This window comes from Xenopus laevis, chromosome 2L (assembly GCF_017654675.1).
Source record: "Xenopus laevis strain J_2021 chromosome 2L, Xenopus_laevis_v10.1, whole genome shotgun sequence".
NCBI lineage: Eukaryota > Metazoa > Chordata > Amphibia > Anura > Pipidae > Xenopus > Xenopus laevis.
The window spans coordinates 7778820-7798359 of NC_054373.1; the positions used below are offsets into that span (position 1 = coordinate 7778820).

The following is a 19540-nucleotide window of genomic DNA, read 5'->3' on the forward strand; positions in this document are numbered from 1 at the left end:
CAAAACATTATAGGTATGGGATCAATTATGTGTGAACCTGTTATCCAAAAAGCTCTGAATTACAAGCAAATAATTCAGATTTTTAAAAATGATTTCCTTTTTCTGTGTAATAATAAAACAGTAAGTTGTACTTGATCCAAACTAAGATATAATTAATCCTTATTGGAGGCAAAACCAGCCTATTGGGTTTATTTAGGGGCATATTTATCAAAATTTGATTATATGTTAATAAAAAAGTCAGACCAATCCAATATCTACTATTGGACCTTATTTAAAAAAAAAACAAAAAAAAAAACGATTTAATCAGATCAGATACAAACACGAACAAATCGAGAGAAAATCCAAATTCTACGTTTTGTTTCCAAAATTGCTAAATTTTTTTAATTTTTGCCTGAAAATAGTCGTATTTTGGCACTAATTCCAGCGCAGACAACAGAAACTTCCAAATATGATAGGGACCTCTTCCATTGATTTATATACAACCTCGGCAGGTCTGAGATGCCGGATTTTCAGATTCAGACTTTTTCCACCCTAATGGTATAATAAATCCCGTAAATTTTTTTTTTCCACTACAAATAAAGAAAAAAAAAAGATTAGTAAGGAAAATTGAATTTTTCGAGTTTTTAACATTTGGACTTTAAAAAATAACCCCTTTAATATTTAAATGATTTTTTAGTAGACTCAAGGTATAGAGATCCAAATTACGAAGGTTCCGAGCATTCTGGATAACAGGTCCCAGACCTGTACTTATTCCAAGGCTTACGCTACTATTTTCCCATCTTGGAGTCAAGTAACACATATTGTGAATTTGAGGCAAATTATATATATAACAGTGATCGGTAGAAGAAGAAGCACTTATGGATTTCCAGATTATATTTCAGCATTGCACAAAATCAAAGAACACTCACAAAGCAGGAGAGTTTATGGCTGAAGAGTGACCTGAAGTTCATGGGAATGGAGGATAAAGTAACCTTGTTAATTGTAATGGTGTCCCTCCACCCAGTCTTCTCCACTCAAGTCCTCATACACACTGTAGCATACTCAATCTGTCCATCATCCATGAATTGCTGTTTTGCCTTTATTTTATTGGCATCATGATTCAAGTCGGCATAAATAATGGAGTCCTGCTCCTCGGAGTGCTCAGCGGGTGGTGCCACGTTGTTAGGCATTAGACCATTACCATAGGTGGCTTCTGTTATTGTCTCCAGGGTTAACATATTTGGAGGGTAGTAAGTTCTATCATCTACTTGAGGCTGATGTCCTTGATTTTGAGGGTTCTCAGGAGACGTTTCACATCCCACCTGGAAATAATTATAAAACAATCTTAAAATTCAGTCGCCAAAGGCAAATGAAGGACTTACTAGAAGCATAGCAAATGTATTTTGGAACTGGATTCATTTTTGTGACAGGCATTACTTTAGTCTTACACTTTAAACAACAGTAGATATAATGGTCACCCTGCTATAGTTCCAGGGGTACCCAGGGTACAGATAAACACTCACCCCAAATCTCCTCCTAACTGACCTTCAGACTGGGCCCCCTTAGCTCATAACAAGGTTACAGATATATAGAAACATTGGGGTGTCACCCTGCTATAGTTCCAGGGGTACCCAGGGTACAAATAAGCACTCACCCCAAATCTCCCCCTAACTGGCCTTCAGACTGGGCCCCCTTAGCTCATAACAAGGTTACAGATATATAGAAACATTGGGGTAACAGTCACCCTGCTATAGTTCCAGGGGTACCCAGGGTACAAATAAGCAATCACCCCAAATCTCCCCCTAACTGAGCTTCAGACTGGGCCCCCTTAGCTCATAACAAGGTTACAGATATATAGAAACATTGGGGTAACAGTCACCCTGCTATAGTTCCAGGGGTACCCAATTTGGTTTGCATTAGCCCCCCATCCACTGGTTTGAAAACACTAAGGAAAGTCCCACAGCTGTGAAACATGTGCCAGTGCAGATATTATTACTAAGAATGCTATTGTTAGGCAGAAGCAAATAAAATATAGTTTACCTCTGTATTATCGAGGGCTCGTTGCCTTCTGTGCTTTGCTGTGAACAAAGAAGAAACATTTAGCAGGTAAGTATAGGAGGTAAGTGCACTGAACTGTACACTGCAGATAAGGATATATATATTTGTAAGGGATTTAAATTATAAAGGAAGACTGACAAGGTTGGGGTTGTTTTCTCTGGAAAAAAGGCGCTTGTGAGGGGACATGATTAGACTTTACAAGTACATTAGAGGACATTATAGACAAATAGCAGGGGACCTTTTTACCCATAAAGAGAATCACGTACCAGAGGCCTCCCCTTCAGACTAGAAGAAAAGAACTTTCATTTAAAGGAACAGAGTAGGGGGTTCATCACAGTGAGGACAGTGAGGTTGTGGAATGCACTGCCGGGTGATGTTGTGATGCTGATTCAGTTAATGACTATAAGGGCAGTAGCACACGAGCAGATTCGGGGAGATTTCGTTGCGTTGATTCAATTTCCGAAGTTGCCTCAAGAGTAAACTTCGGGTGACTTTGGAAATCGAAGTGCCGCGAGTGCATTGCCGCAATCGATTTTTCATTTTAGCAGGGGGAAGGCAGTTCAGGGAGATTGTCGCCCCGAAGAAGAAGCAAATTAGTCTCCAGGCGACTAAATCTCCCCGAATCTGCCTGTGTGCTAAAACCCTAAGAGGGACTTGGATGATTTTTTGGACAGACATAATACAAAGGCTATTGTGATACTAAACTCTATAGTTAGTATAGATATGGGTATATAGAATTTATGTGAGAGTAGGGAGGGGTGTGTGTATAAATGCTGGGTTTTCATTTGGAGGGGTTGAACTTGATGGACTTTGTCTTTTTTCAACCCGATTTAACTATGTAACTATGTAACTATAAGAAGACTTACCTTTCCTTGCTCTCAGTGAGTACACAAGGACAGAACTGATCATGATGATGAGACAGAGAGAGGCTAAGGTCGGCCATACAAAAATATGGAGCCAGTCTTGCGCCTTTTTGTGCTTCAGGGATCCATTGTTTTGTTCTTCGATTGTACTGACTGAAACACAACAATTTATTGTATTAATAAGCAGATGTACCTTCATTACAAACATATGGATATAACAGGACAAGGATTGGTTGAAACCAGGGGGTGTTGATGTTGTTAGCTTTAGCCATATGGAGAACTCCTCACCCAGCACAAGGGGAATGGTAAGTGCTGGGAAATTGGTAACACCACGACTGTTTCTGCTAAATAAATAAACGGGACAATCATCTCCTCCTCTGCTGGTTAATCAGTTCTTCTCTTCCACTGAGAACTGTTTTTGGTAGAACATGGGTCAAGCCTTGTCAGTGCCTCTAAACCTAATCCAATAGAACATCTCACACACCTACTGTAAAATGCAGGATATTTGAGCCAATGACCTAGATCTGCCCTGATCACAACTAGTCGTACCCAACCCAACCAGCCTTCCAATCCATTGCCAGTTTCAATGTCAATTGATCTAGTACCTGTAAACCCAGATTTGGTAGGTAGGTTGGGACATTAAAGGGTTTGTTTGCCTTTAAATGAACTGTTAGTATGATGTAGAGAGGGATATTCTGAGACTATTTGCAATTGGTTTTCATTTTTTATTATTTGTGTTTTTTGAGTTATTTCACTTTTTATTCAGCAGCTCTCCAGTTTGCAATTTCAGCCGTCTGATTGCTAGGGTGCAAATTCCCCTAGCAACCATGCACTGATTTGAATAACAGACTGGAATATGAATAGGAGAGGCCTGAATAGAAAGATGAGTAATATAAAAATAGCAATAATGATAAATGTGTAGCCTTACAGAGCATTATTTTTTTAGATGGGGGTCAGTGACCCCTATTTGAAAGCTGGAATGAGTCAGAAGAAAAGGGCAAAAAAAAAAAATTAAGGCCACTTGAAAAGTTGCTTAGAATTAGCCATTCTATAGACATGCTTAGAATTAGCCATTCTATAACATTCTATAACATACTATACCTTAAAGGTATACTGTTATGGGGGGAAAAACATTTCAAAACACATCAGTTAATAGTGCTGCGCCAGCAGAATTCTGCACTGAAATTAATTTCTCATAAAAAACAAAGAGATTTTTTTTTTTTATTTAATTTTAAAATCTGACATGAGGCTAGACATATTGTCAGTTTCCCAGCTACCCCCAGTCATGTGATAAACTTCAGTCTCTCTTTACTGCTATACCGCAAGTTGGAGTGATATCACTCACCCCCTTTCCCCCCAGCAGTCTAACAACAGAACAATGGGAAGGTAACCAGATAACAGCTCCCTAACACAAGATAACAGCTGCCTGGTAGATCTAAGAACAGCACTCAATAGTAAAATCCAGGTCCCACTGAGACACATTCAGTTACATTGAGTAGGAGAAACAACAGCCTGCCAGAAAGCATTTCTCTCCAAAAGTGCTGGCTCTTTCTGAAATCAGATGACCAGGCAAAATGAGCTGAGATGCACCTACACACCAATATTACAACTAAATACACTTGCTGGTTCAGGAATGAAATTTTATATTGTAGAGTGAATTATTTGCAGTGTAAACAGTGTAAATTAGAAATAAAAACTACATCATAAAAATCATGACAGAATCCCTTTAAAGGTGAACCACCCCTTTAATTCCCTTAATGGACAATTAGGGATGCACCAAATCCAGGATTCGGTTTGGTATTTGGCCAGGATTCTGCCTTTTTTCAGGATTCAGATTTGGCCGAATCGAATCCAAATCCTTAAATTCATATGACTTTTTCTCACAAAACAAGGAAGTAAAAAAATTTAAAAATTCGGTCTTCGGCTGAATCTTTCATGAAGGATTCGGGGGTTTGCCGGATACAAAATAGGGGATTAGGTGGCTGTGTACCATCAAAAAGATATCCCTATCAGCGAATGTCTGACCACTTTTATGATTCTGGTACAACTCAATCAATGAATAATCTAATGAACAAGGACAAATAGTGAATTGGATTCTTTGGAAGATATTCCCACATTTCATACCAAGGGGTGGTGAGTCGGACTTACAGTTTGTTGTTCCATTTGCTTTGGAATTCTTGTCAGTCTCTGTAAGACAGTAAAAGAAGATGCAATACAAATACAAAATGCATGAAACAGTCAAATTGAGGACGTACAGGTATGGGACCTGGTATGCAGAATTCTCGGGGCCTGGGGTTTTCCAGATAATGGATCTCTCTGTAATTTGGATCTTCATACCTTAATTCTACTTGAAAATCATGCAAACATGAAATAAACCCAATAGGCTGGTTTTGCCTCCAATAAGGATTAATTATATCTTAGTTGGGATCAAGTACAAGCGACTGTTTTATTATTAACCAGAAAAAGGAAATCAGTTTTAAAAATTTGGATTATTTGATTATAATACACAAAAGCCATGAATATCTTGTAAATTATATCCTTATAAACGGTGAGTTCTGATGTCATCAGTTATAAACGGTGAGTTCTGATGTCATTTCTGTCACATGACTCACTGAAACGTGTGTATTATAATAAATAAAGTACCCCCAGTTGCAAAATATGAGGATATTAGAAGTTACCTCGGAGTTTCATGACCTGTATAAAAGTACTCGGCCTTCGGCCTCGTGTTTTTATATGGTCATGAAACTCCTCGGAAACTTATAATATCCTTATATTTTACAATAGGGGATACTTTATTCACTATATAATGGAGTCTATGGGAGACGGCCTTTCTGTAATTCGGAGCATTCTGGATAATGGGTTTCTGGATAATGGATCCCATACCTGTATTACATTTATTTATGAAACTGATGCTTATAAAGTAATAAACAATAGTTCTGGGAAATATGGACAGGACTCTGGTTTCTTCGGGAAGAGCCAAACCCTTTACTATTGATTATTTACTTTCTTTTTTTTCCCAATTAATCATTTTACTTTGAAAACACACAGACTTACCAGAAATATGTACTTCTATTGTGCGTCCCATTATTATATCATTTTCTGCGCTGCAGCGATAAAATCCAGTGTCGTTCAGTTGTACAGAGTCAAACATTAGTGAATACACAGCACTGAACTTCTTCATCCCATTGGCCCATTTCAGCGTCACTCCTGGGCTGGGCATCACAGGCTTACACTCATTGCTTTTGTCGAATTTGCACCAAGTCATCTGGGGGAAGTTTTTGGTGCAGAGACTGACTGGGCATTGCACTTCAAGTGATTCATTAATGACTTTGTGATATGTTGTATTTTTTTTTACGTTTATCTGAACTGGACATGTATTTCCTACAAAAAAACAACAACAAACAAACAAACATTTGAAGTGTTGATCTGAACATTCTAAATAAATATTAATGAAAAAGACTGACCCAGGCCCTTTTATTATTAGGATTGTTCACCTTTAGATTAACTGTTAGTATGATGTAGAGAGGGATATTCTGAGACAATTTTCAATTGGTTTTCATTTTTTATTATTTGTGGTTTTTGACTTATTTAGCTTTTTATTCAGCAGCTCTCCAGTTTGTAATTTCAGTAATCTGGTTGCTAAGGTCTAAATTCCCCTAGCAACCATGCATTGATATGAATAAGAGACTGGAATATGAATAGGAGAGGCCTGAATAGAAAGATGAGTAATAAAAAGGAACAATAACAATACATTTGTAGCCTTACAGAGCATTTGTTTTTCAGATGGGGTCAGTGACCCCCATTTGAAAGATGGAAAGTGTCAGAAGAAGAAGAAGGCAAATAATTCAAAAACTATAAAAAATAAAAAATGAAGGCCAATGGAAAAGTTGCTTGGAATTATCCATTCTATTACATACTAAAAGTTAACTTAAAGGTGAACCAACCCTTTAAAGACATTTTGAATTCATTTTTCCACCTTTTTCCTTTTTTAGGGAAATTGGATTTTATCTTAATCTTCAAAAAAATGGAGAAAAGTTTCCTGGACTGGGGCTACAATATAAAAACATTTTTTTTTAAAAGAGACAATCTTGCAAATAGAATGTACATACTCTGCAGCATCGAGGCACATATAGAAAACGCTGATATATCCTGCAATCATGTCATACATATTACGTGATAGGATCTGTTATCCAGAAAGCTCAGAATTTTGCAACGGCCATCTACCATAAACTCAATTTTAATCCAATAATTCTATTTTTCAAAAAAAAAAAATTCCCTTTTTCTGTGTAATAATAAAACAGTAGCTTGTACTTGATCCCAACTAAGATATAATTAATCCTTATTGGAGGCAAAACCAGCCTATTGGGTTTATTTAATGTTTATATGATTTTTTTTTTTAGAAGACTAAAGGTATGAAGCTCCATTATGGAAAGATCCGAAAAACCCAAGACCAAATGAAAAGTTGCTTAGAAATGGCCATTCTATAACATACTAAAAGTTAACATAAAGGTGAACCGCCCCTGTTGTAGAATGGCCATTTCTAACTTTTCATTTAGTCTTTATTATTTCTTTTTTACAGGTTTTTAATTATTTGCCTTTCTCTTATGATGCTTTTCAGCTTCCAAATGGGGGGTCGGTGACCCCATCTAAGGCTACAAATTGTTATTGCTACTTTTTATTCAGGCCTCTCCTCTTCATTTTCCAGTCTCTTATTCAAATCAATGTATGGTTGTTAGGTCATTTGGACCCTAGTAACCAGATGGCTGAAATTGCAAACTGGAGAGCTGCTGAATAAAAAGCTAAATAACTCAAAAACCACAAATAATACAAAATGAAAACCAATTGCAAATTATCTCAGAATATCCCTCTCTGCATCATACTAACAGTTAACTCAAAGGTGCACAACCCCTTTAATACCTCTCAAGGGTTTCATGTTATATAAAGTAACACTTAACAAGAATCCAGGAGGGGTGAAATGATTGTCAGGGCACGTGATATAACAGTTACAGTTTTCTATACTTAGCACAATAGTCCTTCCTGGAAAACATGAGACTATAGTAGAGTTTTCTTCCCAAAGCAAAAAAAAAGAGTGGCCTTAGTACCTGCCTTTAGTGATGGGCGAATAAATTCACCTGGCGCAAATTCGTAAAATGGGAGAGATTCGCCCATCACTACCTGCCTTCTCTCCAGTCACCGAGTAGGAAAATCATGTCCCGTGGGTAGACTAGTAATTTGATGGTACATAAGGGAATTGTTGGTTTGGAGAACTGGTCCAGTCCAGACTATGAAAACTCAAATGAACCCCGTTCCTATAAAATGAACAGCAAATGAACCCCAGACTGTAGGACGGGAGGGGGAGGCTGTGGTTTGGAAAATGATGAACAATAAAGGAGAAGAAAAAGTTCAGAAGTTCAAATGGAGAGAATGGAAGAAAATACTTGTAGGACCTAGTGATGGGTGTCTGAGCGGTGTCACTGCAGATTCCAAAATGTATAAATACAAAGCTCCAGGGCCTGATGTAATTCACCCACACGCCCGAAACTCTGCTCAGTTAGTAAGAACGTTATTTGTAATTGCTTCATTCTCTCTTTCTCTAACTTACACAAAGTGTGAATAAATAAACTAAAAAAATCACTTACAGTATATTTGTGGTACAGTATGGGACCTGTTATCCAGAATCCTCGGGACCTGGGGTTTTCCAGATAATGGATCTTTTGGTAATTCAGATCTTCATACCTTAAGTCTACTAGAAAATCATGTAAACATTAAATAAACCCAATAGACTGGTTTTGCTTCCAATAAGGATTAATTATATCTTAGTTGGGATCTTAATTGGGATCAAGTACAAGATACTGTACAGGTATGGGACCTGCTATCCAGAATGCTTGGGACCTGGGGCTTTCCAGATAAGGGATCTTTCTTTAATGTGGATTACCATACATTAGGGGGGTTAAGTAAAGTCTAAAATAGAATAAGGCTAGAAATTCTGTATTTTGTATACTAAACATATACATGAATTTACTGCACCACAAGCCTAATCAAACAAATGATTTATGCTTTCAAAGTTGGCCACAGGGGGTCACCATCTTGTAACTTTGTTATACATCTTTGCAAGACCAAGACTGTGCACATGCTCAGTGGGTCTGGGCTGTTTAGGGATTGTCATAAATTATTAAAACAGCACAAGTCAAATAATATCTGCCAGAAGTCGATACAGCAAGACTGATTAATAATCAGAATATACAGACTGCACTGGGTCCTGTGTTGTCATGTAATCTAATGTGGATTTTATAGTTTTTGTATTGTTTAATAAAAACTTTCTCCAACTCTGCAGAACCAGTGGCTGCAGCAAAATAATCCTCCAAATAAAATCCCAGTTTATCTGTTTAAATCTGGCTCCATGATCTTTGTCCCTGCAGCTGGAGTTGGAAACAGTAAAGGGGATGAAAAGCAAAAATAAAATCCAATACAAATCTCTACACAGTCGCCGACTGCTCTACAGGTAAACAAACAAAGCTGCTTGAGTTCTGCATGGCTGGGAAGTAAGGCGGGGGCTCCCCCTGCTGTTCATAAGTATGATTGTTTCCCTGCAGAGCAGTTAGGGACCGTCTGACAATGCCTATCCACAGCAGTAAATGAAGGGAGAATGTCAGTGCATCCAGTCAGGTTTCTTAACAAAACAGTACACATTTTTTAATAAAAGTATATTGGAAATAGGTTTATTTTTCATTAAGGAAAGTAAAAATGGGATTTTAGTTTTTTGCTTTACATGCCCTTTAATGGCCGTTTTTTTTCTCATTGACCTTTTAAAGGGTAAAACCACAATTTTTTCATGGAAAAAAAACCTTGAATTGTTCATGATTTATTAAACCCCGAGGGTGTAAAAAGTCTAAATAAAAAAGTACTCCAACTCAGACCTGCTGAGTGCATGTAGAAGTCATTCAGGAAAATATATTGATAAATATGGGGAAAGAATCTGTGCGGATTAGTTCATTAATTAAACCCAATAAGATGGTTTTGCCTCAAAAAATGGTTCATTAAATAAATCCAATAGGCTGGTTTTGCTTCCAATAAGGATTAATTATATCTTAGTTGGGATCAAGTACAAGCTACTGTTTTATTATTACACAGAAAAAGGAAATCGTTTTTAAACATCTGAATAATTTGCTTAAAATGGAGTCTATGGGAGATGGTAATTCTGTAATTCAGAGCTTTCTGGATAACGGGTTTCTGGATAAAGGATCTCATATCTGTATTATATTTATAATATTTCAGTGTCCTTTCTGATGTTAACGTATCATGGTGCCTTGATGTTTGTATAATAATAAAATGTAGGTCAGAAATACCGTGGCTCATAGAGACACAACCGGGGACTCCCCCATCCATCATATTAATTTCCTTTTAAATCTGAGTTCCAGTATTTACAGATTCCTTTTCCTCTCACTGGAAGTGAATAAAGAAGTCAGAAAGTGTAACATAAAAACCACAAGAACAAATGGCCAACATGGTTTTCTGTTTATTGGGTCACAGCCAATCGCTTACCAGAAATGCAACACCTACACCGGCCTATGTACAGCTTTGAGGTGGTTCTTTCAGTGGTTCCTTCAGTGAACATTGTGGTGTTTATACCATAGGAACTTTGCTAATAACTGTTTGTGAAGATTCTCATTCATCCAGGTCATGGTATATCTGTAGAAATAAGTCAAATCAACTGGACTTGCTGTTTTTTTTTCCTTCAAGATGTTTCACCAGTCATCCAACTGCCTTTCTCCATTTAGAATAACTTGTAAATAGGATCTTTTTTGGGGAATATATCTTCTGGAATGTTGCTCCAATCAGCATCATCTGTTTATCATAATCAGCAAGGATGTCATGAAGTTAGGTGTAGATTGTATTGGCAAGATTGGAGCTTTGATGTGTTATTAAAACTTCCAGGGAGAGGTGCCAAAACCCAACCCCAAAGCACAAGAAGAGTAACATTGTGTATCCAGGGCAGTGTGGAGTGAAACCAACAACAGTTACACCAGCATTTGGCACAGCACAGAAGTGTCAGCTCCTCTGGTCAGAACTCAGCTTTGTACCTACATCTTAAAGAAAAAGGACACATGTTTGAAGACTGCCAAGTCCAGATTCTAGACTGGGAGATCGACTGGTTCAAAAGAGGTGTTAAAGAAGCCATATATCTAAAAACTGAAAAACCAAGTTTAAATAGAGGCGGGGGGGTGCGATATCGATTGTCTGCCACATACATACTGTTTTGGCACCTGTCCCTGGAAGGTTTAATAACACATCAAAGCTCCAATCTTGCTAATACAATCAATAACTAGGGTCCAAATTCCATTAGCAACTATGCATTGATTTGAACAAGAGACTGGAGTATAAATAGGAGAGCAGATTATGATAAACAGATGATGCTGATTGGAGCAACATTCCAGTGGATATATTCCCGAAAAAAAAAGATCATATTTACAAGTTATTCTGAATTGAGAAAACCAGTTGGGTGACTGGTGAAACATCTTCAAGGAAAAAAACACAGCAGGTCCAGTTGATTTGACTTATTTCTACAGATATTGCTAAAAAATAAAAACCCAAACCATGTCCTGAATAATGGGACGACTTCAGTTGGATTCATTGTTTGTTTTTGAAAATTCCTAATTTATTCAAAGAAACCTGCGTATCAAGAGATTTCAAAATGTTTGTTTTAAAGGGCGGAAAGATTTCACCATTCGTGCCGGATTCAGTAAAACAATTTGAAAGCAGGTAAAAGTCCAAAATTGAGGCTCTCTGACATAATATAAACCTGATTGTGCCCCCAACTGACCCCCAACCTTCACCAAATCTGACCCCGTGAAGAAAGTAGAGGAGAATATGACACAGAAGCCAACGTGTGCAAAGGAAAGTAATTAGGAAGTATTACATCTCCATCCCCTAAGATTTTTACATCCGTTTTTTATTGGTCTGTTTACTCTTTACCTATCAGTGGATAAACCAGAAAGTAAACCCTTAAAACATATAAATATTAGTTTCAGGTTCAAATTTGATGGATTTTGAAAGTCAAATTTAGTTTGTTCTGCCTGGGCTAGAACCAATATCCACTGTGTACAGGGTCGGACTGGGTTGGTGAGACACCAGGAAAAAACCTTGAGGGCTCCATCAGCCCGAACCCCCACCGGTGCAGCGACCCCAGTAAGAGGGTGTGGGGGCACAGTGGAGGTCCCATGGGGAGTACGGGGGCCCGATGTGTGCTGCACCCACTAGTTGCACATTGATGGTATAGGTAGAATCTTCACTAAATAATTGATTCCTCTACAAACCTCTCTCTCTCTGTTTAGGTCTGTGTTTAGTTTCTAGTGCAGTAGTTGTCTGACTTTTTCAGTTTAATCCTCGCCCGGTGATCCAAAATGTGTCCAGAGCCCCCCATAACTCAAAGAAAGGTTATAGATACAGGAAAACAAGTTTTCTAGTCAATAAACCATCATTCCAACCATATCCAGGACAGCACATGCATATTTACCCCAAATCTCACCCTAGGTTTTTTTTTAATTATTTAGCTTTTTATTCAGCAGTTCTCTAGTTTGCAATTTCAGCCATCTGGTTGCTAGGGTCCAAATCACCCTAGCAACCATGCACTCATTTGAATAAGAGACTGGAATATGAATAGGAGAGGCCTGAATAGAAAGACGAGTAATAAAAAAGTAAGGATAAAAATCAGTTTGTAGCCTTACAGAGTATTTGTATTTTTCTTCTTCCTTTGAAAGCTGGAAGAAGAAAAAGGAAAATAATGTAAAACTATAAAAAAGAAAAAATGAAGTCCGATTGAAAAATTTATTAGAATTGGCCTTAAATAACATACTAAAAATTAACTTAAAGGTGAAGAAAAATCTTTGAAAAACATATTTTATATTCTGCCTTTAGAATACATTCTGTTCTTTCAACAAACTCTCCAAGCCACAGACACACGAATCAAACTTCCCCCAAACCCTCGCATGTAAAGTTCAGTCTGTTTCACCCTTATGGGAAATGTCTTATACTGTCACATGTATTATATATATAAGGGCTTTTCTACTCATTCTGATTGTCTGAGAAACACAAATCATTAAAAAAATTCCGAATATTGTGTATTTTACTGTGAGAGAATAAAGTGACACTTCCAGGCAGCACTGGAGTATGTGCCAGAAACTCAATATTCAGGTCAACCCAGTGTGGAGATTAGTCCAGGGGGGTAACAGTTAATTATTTTGTTTCAGACTAATGGCCCCTGCGCAAGGACAGGTGAGATCAAATAGGACAATGTAAAGGGGTTGTTCAACAATTAACTTTAAGTATGATATAGAGAGGGATATTCTGAGACAATTGGTTTAAATTTTTTATTATTTGTGGTTTTTGAGTTATTTAGCTTCTTATTCAGCATCTCTCCAGTTTGTGCTTTCAGCAATCTGGTTGCTAGGGTCTAAATATCCTTGGCAACCATGCACTGATTTGAATAAGAGTCTGGAATATGAATAGGAGAGCCCTGAATAGAAAGAGGAGTAATAAAAAGTATCAATAACAATACAGTTGTAGCCTTACAAAGCATTTGTTTTTTAGATGGGGTCAGTGACCCTCATTTGAAAGCGGGAAACTATTGATAATTGAAAAACTATAAAAAAAAAATGAAGACCAATTGAAAAGTTGCTATTCTATAACATACTAAAGGTTAACTCAAAGGCGACCCACTACTTTAAGTCAATCATATTCATTGCTTATTTTCTTTAAAGATGGCTCAACACAATGAATTTACTCAACAGGAACAGACTGATATCAGTTTAGAGTCCTGGTTCCCAAACCGTGTGGATGGTCCCCCTTGGAGATCTAGGGCTAGTGATAGGGGGAAGCTGAGCCTACAGGCAACTTAGAGTAAAATTTGGGGAGAATGCTTATTTGCTCTTCTTCATATACACCTGAAAGTCTATTCTGAAGGTCATTGAGGATGAGATTTGGGATGAAAACATTTTTGCTCTCCTCGGAACTGCCTCTGAATGGCAAATAACTTTTGTGTTTTCCAAAATTCGTTACATTGTCATGAAGTAAGGGGGGCCCTAAAAAAACGATGAACCTCAAAGTGGTACTTGAACCTAAAAAATCCATGAGTAATCAGTTATGTTTTGCTTCAATAGCTTCCGTTAGCAAATGTGTATAGATCATTGGCTAAGGGATCAAATCAATTCGACTACAGCCCCCAATGGGCTGACACTAGTGATGGCGAATTTGTTCCGTTTCGCTGAAAAAGTAACGAAACCCGTATTTTAGATGCCGGCGTCAACTCACGGGAATCAAAATCAACGCCGACAACAATTTGACGCGCATTAAAGTCAATCGGTGTGGGTTTAATTGTCACCGGCATCAAAAAACGTTGACGCCGGTGAATTTTTGCAGCAATTTCAAGAATTTATTTTGTGAAGATTTGCTGCGAATTTGTGCATGGCTCATAAATTCGCCCATCACTAGCCGACCCTGTTGAGTATGGTCATTCATAAAGTAATATACAGTAGTATTGATTCATGTTTGTCCTTAAAGCAGCCTCCTGATTTGCTGATATCTCAAACATAACTCCAATTGGCACTGTATCTCCAGTTACCCCAAGAGAACCAGACAGCCAATCAGACCAGTCTCTGGATCAAACTTTGAGCCGGATTCAATTCAATAAAAAAAAGGTTTATCATGTGAAAACTCATGGACGAGGTGCAATTTGAGATGCAATTCAACTCAGAAATCTCAAGTGAAAACTCTATTGAAGTTCATGGGAAAAAAAACTGGAACTCAATTTGGAGAAACGTTTTTTTCTCCTCGAATTCAGTCTCGTCCACAACTTTTCACATAATAAACAGTGAGATAAGTTGTTCTCCCTGAACTGAATCTGACCCTTTATTTTTATGTATTAGTATTAATACCAGTGATCATGTGATAAAAGGAGATTTTCTTTTTCTTGAATTAAATCCGCCGGTCCAACTGCTCCTTTTGAAGAGGGATAACATTGTCAGCCCTGTCCCACAGGTATAGACGTCAGCTTATTGATTTTGCAAATTAATATTTGTTTTTAGGTGGAGACCCCTTTTAAAGGACAAGGAAAGGCATTTGTACTTGGGGGTGCCAAAAGTTAGGCACCCCAGAGTGATTACTTACATGACACCCCGGGTCGGTGCTCCTATTAGGAGAAAACTACACTGGTCCGGGGGTTTTTCCAGCGAGCACCACGGAGCTTCTTCTTTCTTCAGATTTCCAGGGGCAGACGCATGTGCAGTAATAGCGACTTCTTTGTTAAAGTTTGGCTTTTCTCTAGGGATGCACCGAATCCACTATTTCTTATTCGGCCGAACCGCCGAATCCTTCGCAAAAGATTTGGCCGAATACCGAACCGAATCCTAATTTGCATATGCAAATTAGCGATGGGAAGGGGAAAACGTTTTTACTTCCTTATTTTGTGACCAAAAGTCTTGCAATTTCCTTTCCTGCCTCTTATTTACATATGCAAATCAGGATTCAGATTCGGTTCAGCTGGGCAGAAGGATTCAGCCGAAACCGAATCCTGCTGAAAAAGGCGGAATCCTGGCCAAATCCTGTATTGAATCCTGGATTTGGTGCTTCCCTACTTTCGCGTTATTTATGAGTACCTGACAAAAAAGAAGAAGCCTGAAGAAGATCGCTCCGTGGTGCTCGCTGGAAGAACACCCGGGCTAGTTCGGTTTTCTTCTGATAGGAGCACCGGCCCGGGGTGTCAGGTAAGTAGATACAATCACTTGGGGGTGCCTAACTTTTGAAACCCAAGTACAAATACCTTTTCTTCTCCTTTAAGCTGGCCATACACAGGTTGATGCCTATTGCTGACCAAATCTACAGAAATATGGCCTCTCTGACTAATATCTGCTCAGGGAAATAATAGATATCTCTCAGGATGGCTGGAAATCCCACTGAGTAAAGATTGCATCTGATGATTAATTTATTACTTGCTTGTCCATTACACAAAAAACTGTTTTTGGGTGGAGAACCCCATTAAAGGGGTTGTTTACCTTACATTACTTTTTTCAGTTCAGTTGGTTTCAGATTGTTCACCAAAAATGAAGACTTTTTTCACGTGCTTTCTACTGTTTATTTGTGAATATTTTTCTAACATTGAAGTTTAAAGCTTCATTTTTCACCTTCTCATGTGTTTCTGAAGCAGCTGTGGGAGGGGGAGGTCAGTAAACCTGTAACTAAATCAATCCATGAGTTGATCGATGAGTTGAAAAAAAGTCATTATTTCTGGGGAACAATCTGAAACAACTGAATTGAAAAATGTGTTTGGAAGGTGAAAAAACGCTTTAAGCTAACGTAAGCTACTTGCTGGTTCATATGGATTTCTACATGGGGACATTTGTGAATTTCATTTCCAATAGTGTGTTTGGATGAGCAGGTTAAGCCAAAATAAATCTCTCTCTCTCTCTCTCTCTCTCTCTCTCTCTCTCTCTCTCTCTCTCTCTATATAAATAACTAATGAAGCTGATCAGCGGCTCAATAGCATGAAGTGATACAGAGTCAGTAAAATTCTGCCCAACTATAAATGAGACTTATCATCAACAGAAAGTCCAGTATTTATGGGCAGTTCTCTCAACAAATGCTCAACATTTTGGGCGTCATTTGGTTACCCAGTCTGACTATTTGGCAACAAGGCCAGTGAGGGGACAGACATGGTGGGACTCTGTAGTGCATCAACCTGCAAATCTGAGCCCTTAGGTTTTTGCATTTGACTCCAGTGATAGTTGAACAATAATGATATTTTGGGGGCCATACATACATAGGCCAAAAGGCAGCTGATTTATGCTTTCCTTTAATAATATCTATAGCTGCACTCTAATGAAAGGTCCAAAGTCAATGGACCACCCTCCCACCAAAAGTGCAGTAAGCAGGGATTTATTACAGCTATTTGAGTAAGCAACTACTCTCACAGTTATACAGAAATCCTTTTACTTATACAGGTATGGGATCTGTTCGGGAACCCGTTATCCTGAAAGCTCCGAATTATGGAAAGGCTGTTTCCAACAGAATCCATTTTATCCAAATAATCCAAATTTTTGAAAATGAATTCCCTTTTCTCTGTAATAATAAAACAGTAGCTTGTACTTGATCCCAACTGAGATATAATTAATCCTTATTGGAAGCAAAACCAGCCTATTGGGTTTATTTAATGTTTATATGATTTTCTAGTAGACTTAAGACTTAAGGTATGAAGATCCGTTATCCACCAAAACCCCAGGTCCCAAGCATTCTGCATAACAGGTCCCATACCTGTAGTATCTTAGATTTTCTGCTCTAGTTACATATAATGGGAAGTTCACCTTGTAATGAACTTTAAGCAAGATAATTCACAACTGAGGTTTTTGAATTATTGAATATTTGTTCCACTGCTCTGTAGTTTGTAATATATATATATATATATATATATATATATATATATATATATATATATATATATATATATATATATATATATAATTCTCCAATGAGTATCCGCACTCCAAGGCAATATAGAATAGGGAGGGGTGCACGGTAATTTTTGCATACACCAATAGTTTCCAAACCAGCACGCCCTTTAGTGAAAAAAATGTAATTTTTATTATTACATAGTATCTATTTCCAACGTTTCGGTCAAGGAAGATGAAAAAGGTCCCAATAGGGACCGAAACGTTGGAAATAGATACTATGTAATAATAAAAATTACATTTTTTTCACTTAAGGGAGTGCTGGTTTGGAAACTATTGGTATATATATATATATATATATATATATATATATATATATATATATATATGTGTGTGTGTGTGTTTGCTGCTGTATGCCCCTCCATTCTAGCAACCAGACTGCGGGATAAATGACAGATTAGATGTTGAATTGGAGCTGGACTAGGAGTCATAAGACATAAGGCAAGTCACTTGAATTTGCAAAGATTCAAGGATAAAGCCATTTACTCACCATAAGAGACCAACAGCATGGCAGCAGAGATTATGAGAAGCAGCCGTTGTAGTGGGTTATTCATCTCCTTCATGGTTTCCCCCTTGATCATTATCAGTAGTGCGGTGGATAATCATGGCTGGCTGTTTGGATACAGTCGGGTATTGTATGGAGAGGTCGTGCCAAAGCCGAGAGCCCCCATCCCAGTGAGAGAGAGACTCAATGAAGCAGCTTCTATGAGCAACTCACACAACTATCTCACTGCTACTTACACCCAGCTTGTGTGCGGTTTGGGAGGTTGGTTTTCTCATTTCCTAAACTCAGTTCTGCACAGGTAATTCTACTTCTGCCTTCTCAGAGCTGCAAGCACAGCCAAGCCTTTCATAAGTCTCCCACGTCACCCACCAGCACCCTGAACTCTATCTGGTGCATCCGAGCAACTCAGTTCAACTCAACCAACTCTTGTATCTCTTCTCTTGTGTCTCTTGCAACTATTTCATTTCTGTACATTTTTTATTATTTCAGACAAGTAGGAAGTGCTGTATTTGGTGATCACCCCTCCACCCCCTACCTGTCCCCTAACTTATGTGTCATCCAGATGGGACGTATAGTAGGAGGTAAGTACAGGGCACCTATCGGAGAAGCCAGACCCTGGACCCAAGTGCTTTGAGAATGACACATAATAAATATGATCTTGATGTATTTTGATAATAAAACAATGGAATTAAGAAAAATTTTAACATGATACTGTCATACATGGGTGTAACTATAGAGGAAGCAGACCCAGCGGCTGTAGGGGGGCCCAGGAGGTATAGGGGGCCTCCAAGAGCGATCTCAACATATATTGATAAAACAGGACAGCTTCTGAATTTGTAAAATGAATTTGCTGTGGGGTCCAGTAACAGTTATATATATATATATCTACATGAGAATGACCCTTCCTCTTATGCTTTCACGTTTTCACATTCATAATTTTATTTAATATGAATTATAGGGTGTCTCATAACATCACAAGAGTTTGCAGCCCCCTGTAATACTCGGCACCCCTAAAGTCACCCAAACAGTATTTCTCTGGCCAGCCAGTCTGCCTGCTCAGTATCTAACCAAGTCCTGATCAGATGCTACAAAAATATTCTTTAATGGACTACAACTCCCAGCATGCCCCGGTAGCCTTCATTTGATAATTACTGGGCTTTGGGTATAAAAATCATCTCAAAGTAGATGTTCCTCTACTAAAGGAAGTGGGGGGAACAGAGGAAGGGTGTGAGATCTGAGACATTATTTTACTTTCCAAGTCTCTGAGCACTACTCACACATTAACCACGGAGCATGTGGGCAGCCATACTTGATTGTTGGATTAAGCAATAACCCGGCAACGGCAAGCTGTGTATCTGTTAACTTTCCATTTGTAAAAATAGCTCATACCCCCCCCACACACACACATGCTGCTGCTGTTATGTAAAGAACTCTATGAATATATAGTGCACAATAGAACATATAAAGCCCACAGACTGAATGTGTCATGGATTATTAACACTACATAAGAGATAAAGGGAAAGTGTCTGAAAGGTTACTGCCTGCTCTGCTTTTAGCTCTCATTCAGAAACTGAGATAAGTGATACTGTATAGTTGCTACATATATGAACAGAGATAATGGGAAGAGTTACTGCCGGCTC

At 38.2% G+C, this 19540-nt stretch overlaps 1 protein-coding gene across 1 annotated transcript; it reads right to left on the bottom strand.

The window, feature by feature from the left end:
* Positions 1-858: 858 nt before the first annotated feature.
* On the bottom strand, positions 859-18451 carry LOC108707657 (B- and T-lymphocyte attenuator). Its single transcript, XM_018245661.2, has 6 exons — positions 17886-18451; positions 5955-6281; positions 5049-5087; positions 2904-3053; positions 2020-2057; positions 859-1301 (listed from the first exon to the last, which is right to left on the bottom strand). Exons 1-6 carry the CDS (start codon positions 17974-17976, stop codon positions 1014-1016), a joined length of 933 nt encoding a protein of 310 aa, XP_018101150.2. The 5' UTR covers positions 17977-18451; the 3' UTR covers positions 859-1013.
* Between the last annotated feature and the right edge of the window lie 1089 nt (positions 18452-19540).

Excerpts from the sequence above, each read along its gene's own strand:
- LOC108707657 (XM_018245661.2), bottom strand. The coding sequence starts at position 17,976 with ATGATCAAGGGGGAAACCATGAAGGAGATGAATAACCCACTACAACGG. Across the intron at positions 6,282-17,885 it reads CATGCTGTTGGTCTCTTATG|GAAATACATGTCCAGTTCAG; the intron begins GTGAGTAAATGG and ends GTTTTTTTGTAG. Across the intron at positions 3,054-5,048 it reads AGCAAATGGAACAACAAACT|TCAGTACAATCGAAGAACAA; the intron begins GTAAGTCCGACT and ends GTTGTGTTTCAG.